Source organism: Lagopus muta, chromosome 6 (genome assembly GCF_023343835.1).
Source record: "Lagopus muta isolate bLagMut1 chromosome 6, bLagMut1 primary, whole genome shotgun sequence".
NCBI classification, from domain to species: domain Eukaryota; kingdom Metazoa; phylum Chordata; class Aves; order Galliformes; family Phasianidae; genus Lagopus; species Lagopus muta.
In genome coordinates this window covers 29,003,580-29,017,362 of record NC_064438.1, presented here as the reverse complement: position 1 = coordinate 29,017,362, position 13,783 = coordinate 29,003,580, and the positions used below count along the sequence as shown (strand labels likewise).

Here is a 13,783-nt window from a genome sequence, read left to right as displayed (position 1 = left end):
CATGCTGATAGAATTCCACTGAAGTTGATAGAATAAGCCACCATAAAGCTGTTGACAGGTTTTATAGACCCATCCAAGCAGCACTTATGGATGGCTTGTTGCTGAGGAAACAGTGGCTATCAGGCTGATACTTATTAAGTGAATATGGGCAGGTTCATTTCTGTGAGTGTGCATTTGGTCAAAAGCTCTAGAATGACAGCAGCCACCTGGAATCCACCAAGGAACAGATCCTTGTTGCTTGTGGGGTATAGGCATTGTTGTTGTCTTCAATGGTCTGTGACAACTAGTTTGACATCAGGAAGAAAGCAATAATCATAATCATGTATGTGTCACAGCTCAGCCATTATTTGGTGTATGTCTGACTGCAGCACCCCAGTGTTGTGTTAGGGCCATCAGTGGGCTACTCATTGTTATCCAGGACCTGTGATTAATGTGATTACAGGTGATATCACCCCCAGCATACTCCTGGATCTGACCCATCACAATGTCTGCTTCCTTCATGTTAGGAATGAATGCAACAAATGTGCATCTTCTATGTACTTCTGAATTCCAACTTCTCTTTGATCATGCTAGCATATTCTTTCTTTCTTGCAGCATGAACACTAGTGTGTTCAGTATTAATAATGATAAACTCTGCCAGTTTGTGTGAGGACAGTAGAGGGCTATTTTTGTCTGTACAATATGACTGTAAAAGAACAAAGGATAGTCCTCTAGCAAATCCTTTTAGAATTCTGTATTGGTCCTTGGCACAGAAATAGCAGGGCTTTTCTGAGATTATTTAAACTATCAACCCTGGGTTTGCCACCTTCTGTGCTTTAATATTATTCCCAGAGTTGCTCTGTCTAATTGTTAGTGTAGTGTAGATGGTTTGAATTTTAGTATGAGTTTTTTGTTGCGGATACTCTTGTAGCACGTTAGAAATGCAACAATGAAAGCTTCCATGCATCTTGCACTGAAAAAAAGTTATTTTAAGACCTTCAAAAGGTACCTCTATATAGTACTGATATGATGGCTTACATCACTAGGAAGTTGCTGACTTTGTTGGCAGTTTGTGTGACTTTTATAACTGCCTCAGCTTTGGTTGCAGTGCAGCAGTAGCGTATATGGTAAAAATTTATCCATTTTTCAAATTAACTAAATAGTCAGCCGAAGAAAGTTGATTTTGGAGGGCATTAGAGAACATGGTTCTTGTTAAGCCTTCCATCCACAGAAAAGACAAAATGTCATCACAGAGGATATTGGGGGCATAGTATAACAAAAAGTCAAGGAAAGACAGTGTTATGGCAGGAATGAGTGCTTGAAAAGTGATGTTTATCCAGTAACTTTCCAGCACATTAAGAGTAACAAACTGCTGCAAGTTTTACTTGGTATTGTACTAAGAGAAGAAATATGTAACTGAATTTTAGATAAGAAGCTGTGATCAGTCTAGCTCCGTGTAAGCTCTATTTTCTCGCCCACAAGATGAGAGTAGGGAAGTAGACGATAAGCTCCAATTGCTGACTTGTGAAAAGGAATTACAGCCACCTGAACTCCCTCCAGCAGAGGTATACCAAATGATTTTTAAGATGGTATCTCATCTGCAAGCTGAGCAAGACGGTTTTTGTTACTAAAATATACACATCTTATACATCTCATTAACAGCCATGACTGAAAATTCTATTGCACATTTGGCTGATCTATCTCCATATAGTTTCTTCATCCATTCTTCTGAGGTTTGACTTTGTGGTCTGCAAGTTTTGGTGGAGAGGGCAGATGGATAGGTATTTCTTTGATTTGACATTTTTAAGACTTTTGTATTAAGTGTAAAACCCACAATGCAATAATATGTTACCTATGCTAATTCTATAGCCTGTTAAATATAAATTTGTTCATTAATTTGCATAAACAACTTTATGATATGCTATGCAGAATCATAGATTTGAAGTTTTCCAGCAGAAATAATACTTCCTGACAGAGGCAATCTCGGTCACCTTAATTTAATCAAATTTATTATGACTTCTCAGTCTCATATTTGCATTTTAGTTGAAAAGATAGAACTGTTTTACTCTCCTGAAACTGCTGAAGGGTATATAAAATTATGTGTCAGATCACTACTTAGAGGTAAGAGGTCAAACTTCACCATATTTAATACCTGAAAGAGAAAGATAAGGAGTTTCTGAGCATTTCAAGAAGAGTCCTAGGTGTTATAATTAAATCAGTCTGCAGTGGGTATATCCTTTACAAGCTGCCTGGAAGGGCTTTCACCTAATGTAATTTATATGAAGGAAAAGAAAGGCAATGAAGCAGCAGAGAGCTCTCAAACCAATTGGCAGCAAGCCATCTGCTAAGCAACCACAACTACGTCAAAGGTATCTAAAAATATATCAGTTGGTTTGGGAACATAATGCTCTAACTCCAATAAAAAGACACTTTGAATACTATCAAAAACATGTTTCAGAGTATTTGGATTTATTCATATAGCAGCGAGATAGAAATGTTCTCATTGACGTTGTTACTGAATGCTGAAAAGTGGTAGTTCAAAATAATTATTTAATTGTTAATGCCACTTCTGTCAGGAGCAGAAACTTCATTTCTTCAAGTCCCATTCTCTCTTTCCCTGGTTCCCCCCCCAGTCTGACGGCTGTACAGAATTCTGTTTTTCATTTTCCTCCTTACGAGTTTTCCCCTCATGCCCCTGGTACCTTGTGCAGCCTTATTTCCATCCTACTCACTTCATTCCCTAGCCCTCACTGTGCTCTCTAGAGGAGAAGGTGCCAGTGCCATGGCTCCGTGCAGCAGGCAAGGGCTGACTGGTGGTGAGGCTACCAACAACTCTGTTGCAGTATTTTCTTTTACATATTTCTGAGTTTCATGTCAAACAGGGAAAAGTCATGAATTGTTACATGTTTGAAAACCATCAGATATTGTCTTGAAACAATATCTATTGGTAAGTCTGTCACACCCTGAAAACATCTGATTACGTTTACATTAGAATGCTTCAGTTTTGTCCATTACTGTAACATATATGTTATTTTTTTCTGTTAATACGCTCAGGACATTTCTTGCCCAGTCATCCTCTAATCCTATCAAGTGACTGAAGAAAACTGAGTTGTGCTATAAGGTCTTGGCTTCAATAAGCTAGGTGCTTACCTGATGATTTTCTTTATAAGTATCATTAAAGGCATTTGAAATTGCCCATGAAGCAAAGTTTTTACGATCTTAACTCAACCTTGCTATAGTATTGGTAAAACATAGAAGAGCTGGGTCACTGTTAAACAGGCTGCCTCTGTGCACTGGTGCAAGGCTGTAACTCCCCAGTGGGATGCAGGCAGTGTGGACTTCCACACATCTCTCTTCCACGCTTCCTTCTGTCTTGAAAGATGTTTTAGAAAACTTGTCCAACAGCACTTCAGTATACTTTTAGGTGAAACTAATAGATGACTTACAGATAGATACAAACAATCTGTAAATCACTGCAGCATCCTTAATTTCATTCATAGTTTCATGTAAGCCAGTTTCATGTAAAGCCATAGTTTCATGTAAGCCAGAATGGGCTTCCTGGTGTGATGGTGAGTCCATCTTCTGTATGCCACACATTTAAATAAAGCTATTTAAATAAAGCTTGTTTAAGGACATCCCTAGAGCAGATGTCACTGTAAAAGATGTTTACTTAGCAGCAGCCATTTTGGTTACATCTGTCCAGTTAGACTGTAGGAAGCATTCCCCTGTCTGTAGCAGTCTGCCTGCAGAAATGAATGCAACCATACATATTTTGAAACAAGTATTTTTAGAAACTTGTGTTGAGGGCTGTACTGCTACTTGGACTTTCTGCCCTTTCAGATTTTGCTACTGCAAAATGTTTATACATTTTTAATAATCACATTGGCTGCTAGCAGTGACATTTTGTGAAGGTCATTTTTCTTGTGAAGTTAGAGAATGGACTTGAATTTCATTGAAGGAGTCCCGGAGCTGCAGGGTCATTGTTTGTGGAACTCTTTTGCATCTTGTACTACCTTTGAAGCCTATTTAGAATTTTAACTAATGATATCTTCAAAGTGTCACTGTGCTCAAGGGCAGAAAAGAAATCTCAAAATGCACTTTATATTTAAAACTAGTTTTGAATATCTTTGAAGCATGGCATTAGCTGAAAATAAAAGGCATAGTATACACTTACTGTGTATGAACACACAGAGACTTCCATGTTTCACCAAGTTTTTCATTGTCAGCAAAATGTCCCTGCTGCACTGCAGAGCATCGTTCTTCAGAATTTTTAATGTGTAATTGCTAATTTAATACCTCAGCGGGTACCTTTTGGCATTCTTCCTCAATGCAGATATTTTAATTTTGCCCATACCATTGAGTAGATTTTGCTGGAAATCATAGACTGTCCTATTAGCTACTGAATTGAAACTGTTTGATTTTGTATAAACCAAGGTTCCTGTTTCCCACAGCAGCACATACCAAGTTTGTTTTTTGGTAAAATACCTGATGATTTACTTGGTAGTTGTGTCTGATGCCTTCTGATACTGACACATTTCTCTAAAACGCATTCAATGTTAGTGGTAATATTTGAGAAGGGCCAGTGGAATACTTGCACTGGTTTTTTGTTTTCATTTTTCTGATACATGTGTTTCTTCCTGTCAAGTGTTCTTGCTGTGTGACTACTGGCATGGGTGTCCGACCTTTTGGCTTTCCTGGGCCACACTGGGTGAAGAGGAATTGTTTTGGGTTGCACAGATATCGGTTGCTCTGAAAGTAATGCCTCCTATCTATTTTCATGGAAACTACAGCAGATACTAAGAGCACAACAACACTGTTTAATAAAGCTCATTCTCAGCTACATAATGCTATTTTTCAATGGGGTCATTACTCTTAGCTATGCATTTGTGAACAAGGGCCTGCATGTTCTGCTTCTCAAAATCTGCAACAAGAGAAGTGACCCACTGTTAGGGTCATCACTGCTGAAATGCACCACCCAGCACTGCACTGTGCTCACATCCACTGTTTGGTCTCCATAAACATTCAGCAAGCATCAATGAATGCCAGTGAGTGCAATTTTTTTCCCTGTGGAGGAATTAAGGGCCACATCTTTGCTTCGTAGCTCTTTCATGTCAGATGCCATGTTGTCAGATTGCCCATCTGCTGCCATCTGTAACACAGCAACAGAATGTAATGGAATATTGGTGGGAAGTTTCAATCTCTACATACCACCAACATCTACCTCTGACATTGTAGGCTGACATCTTAAAATAGAAGGCATTATTTTCATGGTTTCCTTCATAAATATAATATAGTTCCTCTGTATAAGTAACAATTTTTTTATACTCTTTAGTATTTTTTTTATTCAAATCAAAGAAGAAAAACATAAATCTAGTAGGATATTTGACTGTAATTTTGTAAAACAAATGCATCAAATTTGCAATAAATGCAACAAATGTTCTATGGAAGTGGCTGCAATTCTTACTGAGTTCTCAAGATCTCATCAGAGATTTTTATGAAATTTTCTCCTCCTGTCCTTCATCCTTGAAAACAGTTGTTCACTAATGTACGTACAGTCAAAAGTGATGACATGAATACGGTGTGACTGTGAAGGGAGGGATTTTTTTCTCTGATAATATAGGGCTCATAATAAACACAGTCACATTTTTCTTCGAGTTGCATATATGATCTCAACTCAATATGTTCCATTTGAAAATTTGCAGGTAACTTATTTATGGCAATTGAAAACAGAATTACAAATATGCAAAAAAAAACACAACTTTTTTTTTTTTTCAGCGCTCTTAAAGCCTATTCTTAAATTTCTTTATCAAAATAGAAAACACAGCTGCATATTTTTTTTTGCCGTTCACAGGACTGTGGTTAACCAGTGTATCAAAATACATAGATTTATTTCCCATAACTTGAATTAGCACTTCACTGTGCCCTCCTTGTGCCCTGATTTTAGCTCAGACAGAATTAATTGCACACTGATGGCTTGACTGTTGTGACCAATGGGTATGCACCCAGTACTGGGCAGTGCAGGGCAGGGTGACCAAAACTGAACCATGGCTTGGACATGCCTGGATTACTGGATCCTTCTCATAGGAATGCTATTGAAAAAACTTTTAAGCTGTGTTTTCCTTCTTTATGGCATTGTTTTGTAAACTGGGAGCTTATAAAAGTATTAAGAACTGAGTTGTAATGTAATCTTTCCCACAGAATCATTTGTCTGGATTTCTTCCATTATATTCTTTAATATATCAAACTGCTGAGAATATTTAGCTTATTCAGTGTATCCTCAAATTTAAGACATTGCTTTTCGGTCTTGGTAGCTGTGCCATTAAAGCACAGTACTTTGACTGGATGTTTTACAGTGGATTTCATAGTTTTATGAGCATTGCAAATGTTTTAGTTGTGACAAGCAATGTAGAATCTTGAATCATAACGGGAATCAAGGTGTTCCAATGAAAAGCAACCACGGTGAGAGAAATGGAAGGAGGGTAGGATTGTAACCTTCCTTTGAGGTGTTTTGCCCAAAAACAAGTTGGAGGCTCGGAAACCAGAGCAAGTTGGGCATTTAAGAAAGTTTGTGTTAGAAAGGAAAGACAGAAGTTTGTGACTATTCGTGGAAAATCATTTCACAGCCGATACCCTGTATAACAAAAGGACTTAACACAGAAGTATTTTCAGACTCTGCTTCCAGGCTTCTCAGTGCCCACAGCATAGAAACTGCTTGTGAATAAAAGCCACCAGCTTGTTTGGAATCGCTGTTTTGCTGACATGATCAAATGGGAAGGCGTCAGCCTCTGGCCATTATCATTTTACCATTTTACTGTTTTCTTGCTTTCCTGCTACATGGGTTTCCCTTTGCAATTTTTTTGTTTTGTTTTCTGCACAAACCTATTTGCCCTTCTTAAACCTTGGGAAATCTCACTTGGAAAATGTGACAGATTGGGGAGAAAGAACAAATCATTATATACAGTCTACTCTTTGCTTATTCACAAATATTCTTTCCTTTCTGCGAGAGGGAGTTGTTGTTTATATGGTCTTCATTAGTATTTCCTCCATATATAGGGTCTTGACTTTTAAAATTTTCTGTAGGTGTCCTCACAATAAATACAGCTAACAGTGCTTCTTCCCACCCCCTTGTCTTTCCCTATTTTACACAACCAAGAGAAAATCCTTCAACATATTCCAGTGCTGAGAGTTTATCAAGGACATCTTTTGGCTCTGAAGCAAACAAAAAAAGATTTTCCTACCCAAATTTAAGTTTATTTAACATTTTTCTAGTCCTTGTTATTTTTCACTCACTTTGCTGTTTAATCTTTGGTTGCAGGCCACTAAAGAAGTAATAGAGCGAGAAGCCCCAGGGATGGCCCTTGCAATGCTGATGGGATCACTTAATGTAACTCCTCTGGGCATGCTCTCTAGGTAAGACTATTTCCTTCAGAATATGAAGCAAACTATTTCCTTAGAAATATACAAGATAGTGGGATGGGATGACTATATAAAAATAATTGAAGATTGCTGATGTTATCAGAACTAGAAGTCTTAACTTTAGAGAAGTGGTCAAATTCCAACAATGGTAATTGCATTCTTTTATTTAATTCCCTCTGTAGTCTCTCTTAAACACAGCATCTTTATGTGTTTTCTGTGCTAAGCTATTTGTAATATTGATGCGTGCTGTCTTTTCACCCTAGAGCTGTGACATTTCAGTGGGAGTGAAGAATTCTTCTGTATGTTGCTCATCAAGTACTAAAATGCAAAAAAGAAAACAAACAAACAAAAGAACTTGATAAATATAAATGTATTATTTTTTCCTTTTATTCTAGTATCAGCAGAAGTTCTCTGGATATGCTTTCAGATTCAATACATTAAATTCTAGATTTTAGTGTTTCATGTTGAATAGTTAGCAACAGATATTCCCCATGTTCCTGCTTATCAGTGACACCTCTTGTTACCCCGTATTTCATTCAGGAGTTGAATTATGGATCATTTCCTATGATAGATTTATTAATATCAACATATATTTTGTGATTTAGTTTGTGCTTGTATGTCATTTCAAGGTAAGGGGCTGTTAGAGTTTTTTTTCTTCTCATTGCATAATAAGATCTTAACAATAATTACATCAGTAATATATAAAGGAGACACTTTCAAATCTCTCTAAACCTCCCTATTCAGATGATTTGATTTTTAAAGGACATTTAGATGAGAATTTTACAAATTCAGCAAAGTATTTGAAAACTTTACATATCATTTTGTGTATCTCAAATGATAGCATTACCAAGGTAATATTTTCAGATTCCATCAAAACTAGCAAGCATTTTCATTTTGTCATCTGACATAATTTTTATGTCATATTTTACATATTTTGAAATTAAAGTATAGCAAAGCTATATCAAAGAGAGGAACAGTTAATTTAGCTGTTCTGTTTCTGATGACGAAAAAGGTACGCAATTAGATGACACTGAATAACCAAGCTTGATTTAGGATGTGATGTGATCAGGATGGCTGAAAGGATGTTTTAATGGTAGTGGAACCAAAATGCTGGACTGCAGTCTGTCTTCTGTACATACAGCAAGAACATGTTCCTTAACCTCAAGCTCAAAATAGTCATTGAAGACAATGGTGGAACATAACTCCTCTGTGAATCTATAATGAAAATGTTATGTCAAGATACCTCATGCAATCATGTTAAAACTAAAAAATTTCCAATGAAAACCTTTACTTCAGGTCTAAATGTAATTGGCCTACAAAGGGTCAGTATCTTCATAGCGCTATTCAGATCATAACATTAAGTTAAGCATATGTGCTGTGAAGGAGTTTTTTAGTGAATTCTTCTATCCCAAGCTTGAATGTCGTTGACTTAATTTTAAAATGGAGCTCTTGCAGCTACTTATGCATGTAATTTACCAAAAAAAGAAAAAATGCACAACTTCATTTTGCAAAATTAAGGTGACACCTTCGTAAATCACATGCTGTTCTGAAAATGTTGGATCACTTGAACACTTGTTGGAATTTTATCACTTGAACTTTTAGAAGTGAAGTTATTGGCTCTCTTCCTGACCACGGGACCAGCATTAGAAAGTGGTGGATTATTTTGTAAACTACGTTCACAGATACTTATGACAGATGAAAAGCCTCTGAGATGCACATAATGGGGATCCAACTCTGAGGTCCAGCAGGGAGTGTGTTGGATCACAGACCTTTCAGTGTTCCCTGTTTCTCTGTAACCTTCCATCTGTTCTTGTCCCAGAAGTATCTTATTCCTTACCCAAGCCATTCCAGTCCTTATTGAGGCTTTATAAAGTACTCCCTGCCTTTTTTGCACATTTATTCTGCTTTTACAATCATAATTTATTCCCAGAAAGGTGTTCCTCTCTTCCACTTCTGCATTGGATCTATATTGTCTTCCAACATCTGTTTTTTCTGTCTCTTTTATTCTGTTTTACCTTCAACTCCCTTGATTGTATTCCTTTTTTCTCCTCAACTTCTCTGTATTTTTTTTTAATTTCTATGCGATGCATCAAAAGGCTGTGGATAATGTAAAATGTATGGCATCTACCTGTTCCCCATTTTGAGGCAGATCATTAACTTCTCTCTCAAATTACCTTGAATGCATGTACATGTGTGCTTTTGTTGTGAACATGCACTATTTTTTGCAAACCATTCAGTTCTTAAATATTTAAGCCTACTTTTAGAATCATAGAATGTAACATTTTACATGCTCTCATGAGAAATTTTTGGCAACCCCATTTCTGTCTTGAGCCATTACATATCTTTGTAATTCTTCGTTGGAAATTTCCTGGAGTTTTCCTTAATTTTAATGTCTTAAACTACAGCTTGATTACCAAAACAATAGTAAATGAGCATTTTTCTTTAACTCAAGCTCTTCACTTCATATGTTGTTGAATGTTAGTCAGCTACCTGGAGTTTTTAGGGCATGTAATGTTCAAGAAGTGAGCGGAGGAAGAGGGGGACTTGGAGTCAGGCAGAAAATAAGACTTCTCTTTTGGTCGGTTTGACTAGAATATCAGAGGTTAATCTTGTGGCACAATAACTGTCTCTGTAGTATTTAACTGTGAGTGTTAGGACAGCTGTCACTAGAATACTTGTTACTTTGCTTGAAAATGCCATGCTACCACTAAATGAAAGTAACTACTGGGAATTATTTATCTAAGAGAAAATCCAAGGAAGTCAGCTGCTCAAGAATTTGGTAATATCCTGTCAATGTACATATTTTTTCCTGTCTTCACTTTGGTTCATGTTCTTTGAAAAAGAGACTGTTACACAGTTTCTCTCCATGCAGCTTCCATATTGTGGTTTGGTTTTTGCTCTTAACTTTTTTCTTAGCTTTATATCTTAGCTCTGTTTTTTTTATCACTGTTTTGATAAACAAAGAAAAAAATCAGGAGCCACATTACTTTTCCTCCAGACAAAATCTAGAAGTGTTGATTTTTCTTGTGTTTTTTTGTTGTTGTTGTTGTTTGTTTGTTTGAAAAAAAAGAAGCTAAAAGGAAGAACAGTTAAACTCTGACAGAAAGCTTAAGAGGACCCCCTTCAACACATGGGTGTATAAGTTCAGCACTGCATTAAAACCAAAGAAAATCCCTGAAGACATAAAATAAAATGTTACATCTTCAGTAGTTGTTTTCTTCTTTTTGAAGGAGTAAGAGACTCCGAGGAAGAATTAGATTTGAACTACTTAAGTGTAATTTTCACTTGAGAATTACTTCCTACTATGCTTTTCTTACGCTGAATCTTAATAAATAAATAAATAAATAAATGAAAGAATATGTTTGAATTAATGCAACCAGCATGACTTGTTTTTTTAACCCATCAAGAGAAATAATGTTTGATAACCATCAATTACATTACAAGGGAACTATTTGCTTGAGCAAATAGGAACTATATCTAAGAATGTATTTGACAGAAGTAAACAACAGAATTAAGAGTGCTACATAAAGCTAGAAAAAGATAGAAGTAGTGTTTACACTATCAATTAAATGTTAGAATTTTCCATCCCTTGTCAAACACTTTTTCACCATCTTCTAAGCTGTTTTGTGATAAAACCAGCAGCAAATATAGGTGGTAGAGATTGATTTGACAAATTCTACTAAATTATAGGATTTATCTTTAATGTTTTCTTCCTTCTACAGTGAAGAAATTTGCCTACAAAAATTTCACTGTGGATTTTCTTTCTTTTCAGACCTGTATGTGGAATCAGAGGGAAAACCCTCATAATTAATCTGCCAGGTAGCAAGAAAGGGTCACAGGTAAGAAGTATTCTTGCTGATCTGCTACTGAAGGCCGATGATAAGTCCTGAATGTAGAAAGTATCTACTACAAGTTTTACAAAAGTTAATTGAAATGCATATTTCAATTGCAGCATCCCTGTCAGTCCTGTGATTAGATCAGAACAATACAGTTCTGAAGTAACTGAAAGTACTGTGCAACAGATAGCGAGAGAGTGCTATCTGGAGCAGGCAGCATTAATGAAGATTCTAATGGTCTCTTACATTTCCTTCTTGTTTTCTAGTCAGCCTGTGACTGATCCCTGTGTTTTCTACTGCTTACAGGAAAGCACTCTTTTTCACACAGAAGTAAGAGGAAGGCCTAGTGTACTGTAGAACTTGCTGGAGTTAAAAATATTTCCAGCTTTGGTCAGCAAGAGGGGAAAATGGAGCATAATTTTTAAGAATATGAAAAATTTTAATATTTTGGATATGGATATCAGTCTTGACACCCTTTACAGTTTGTTTTCTTTCTACATTTAACTCAATCTGGACAAGGAAGCTAGGATATATGTTTTTATCCATACTTATTTTCTGACTTTATATTAATTGATGTATATATGCTACATTCTGAGATTTCTTTCTCTGCTATCCAATCATTACTATTTATTAGTGCCACTATTATACATTACCATTGAAAAACTGTGACTATGAGAAATCAGACGTTAGGAAAACCAGCAGGTGACAATTCAAAGCAGTCAGTATGGACTTCATGTTATATTTCTTCATTTCTGAAGGACGGACTACTCAAGTGTGCCTGATATACACATGTGCTTTAACTTGAAAGGGGGAAAGATTTACGTTCTCAATGTATGCAAAGGAATAACCACCCCTTTTTTTCCCCATATTCTTGGTGTATTGGATTTTAAGATAAAGTTCATACCTTAAAAAACTGTAAGGTAAAGCTAAACATCTGATAAAATAGATAGCTTTGCCATATAAACACTAATTTCTTCAGTATATGGCTGCTTTTGCTTTCTGGTTACTAATCTCAAATTAAGTGGAGTTAACAGTTGATGTCAGGTATGCCGTCCTCATGTGGCGTTCTCTTGCAGTGGCTCTGCAACTCACTGTTGTCTCGTGTAGTTGCATGAAGAGTACCACCTCCTTCTCATCTAAGTGATGGCTCCTTTTGCAAAGGTGCTTGATTTTCAGATCCTTGATTGCCAACACTGCAGCAAGCCTCTGTGTACTTTCCTGGCCACTTTTCTAGGATTACTGTGATGCAACTTTTCTGTATTACGAAATAAGACTATTTGCTGCCACTAGTAACCATAAAGCATTCCCCTATACCAGGGGGAATCAAGGTACTACTAAGTATATTTTAGCATGAAGGAAAAAAGAATGGCAAAAATAGAAAAAAAGGTGGAAAAAAAAAAAAAAGGTGGAAAACAATTTTGCTTTTGAGGGGGAAAAGGCCTTAAATCACTAAGTTAAAATAAAAAATGATAGTTCTAGTTACTGCCATCTCAACTGTTCAATAAAACTTATTCATATGTCTTGATTTTCCTGCTGCCTATTTAAACACTGCCATGTAGTAGTCCAAAAAGAACTATGATGTTTCATATTGAGCAAGATCTTCTGTCTGTGCAAAAATCTGCTCTTTATTCTTTTGACAGTTCAGAGGATCTTCATCAAGGTGCTGGCAGTCATTGTGTTATCCATTTGGAGGGAGAGTAAGGGTGAATGAGTTAATAGTGCATGTTGAGATATTGAATTAGGTACTTTGTGATATAAGAAGTCAGGGAAGGTAGGGGGGTGATAGACCTGCTGTCAAGGTACGGCAATGGTGCACAGCAAGAGTTCAGAGGCTATGGTGGAGTATAGACCATAGCTGACATAGTAGGGCCTGGATAACTCAATGCAAAAAAATGCCACAATTCCTTCCACATCCGTAGCCATTCTCCAGCTTTTCAAAAGCCTGTCATCATTATAACGAAAAAGTTGCAGTGTTCACTTGAATTGCAGCAGTCTGTATTACTGATCTTTCTTCTCTGAGAGAATTCTGATAATGTAAAACCTGATTCACTGCCTAATTATCACCCATTCCCACAACAGTGAAGTCTGGCGTAATACTCTTAGAATAAATGTCAGCATGCATGTTTATGATGCTTGTTGCCAAACTACTTCCTCAAGTTTAGAAGCCTAGCTTCAGACTTGCTTTTACTGAAGGATATAATTCTCAGCCTTGAGATCGCTTTTATTAACTTAGTGATCAAACAATCTTTGATGTACTTGTTCAACTTCTTCCAGATCGTTCCGCTCACATTAGGGCAGTGTATTCACTTAGGTTTTCTGACAAGCTTGAGGTAACCGAACCCCCAGGGAATAAAAACTTCGTGTCACTGTTCCGGAATACAGATTGATATGAAATGGGCTTTTGATTTGTATCTTGTCTTGCAAATCACAAAGTGCAGTACCAATTATTTATTCTATTCAACAAGTGAAATGTGACACCTCTTGTCATCTATAGGGGAACTTGTTGTATACAGGGGGACAGTAGTTTTGTAAACTGAGTGTGAGTTGATGTG

The 13,783-nt window shown here is 36.6% G+C and overlaps 1 protein-coding gene across 18 annotated transcripts in view; it reads left to right on the top strand.

The window, feature by feature from the left end:
* The window catches only part of GPHN (gephyrin), a 259,406-nt gene that overhangs the window by 145,067 nt on the left and 100,556 nt on the right, over nucleotides 1-13,783 (top strand). For all 18 annotated transcript variants that reach the window (XM_048947457.1, XM_048947455.1, XM_048947453.1 and 15 more), the window contains 2 exons: nucleotides 7,295-7,389; nucleotides 11,168-11,234. In XM_048947457.1, the coding sequence (XP_048803414.1) occupies nucleotides 7,295-7,389; nucleotides 11,168-11,234 (162 nt within the window). The remainder of the gene's footprint in view (nucleotides 1-7,294; nucleotides 7,390-11,167; nucleotides 11,235-13,783) is intronic.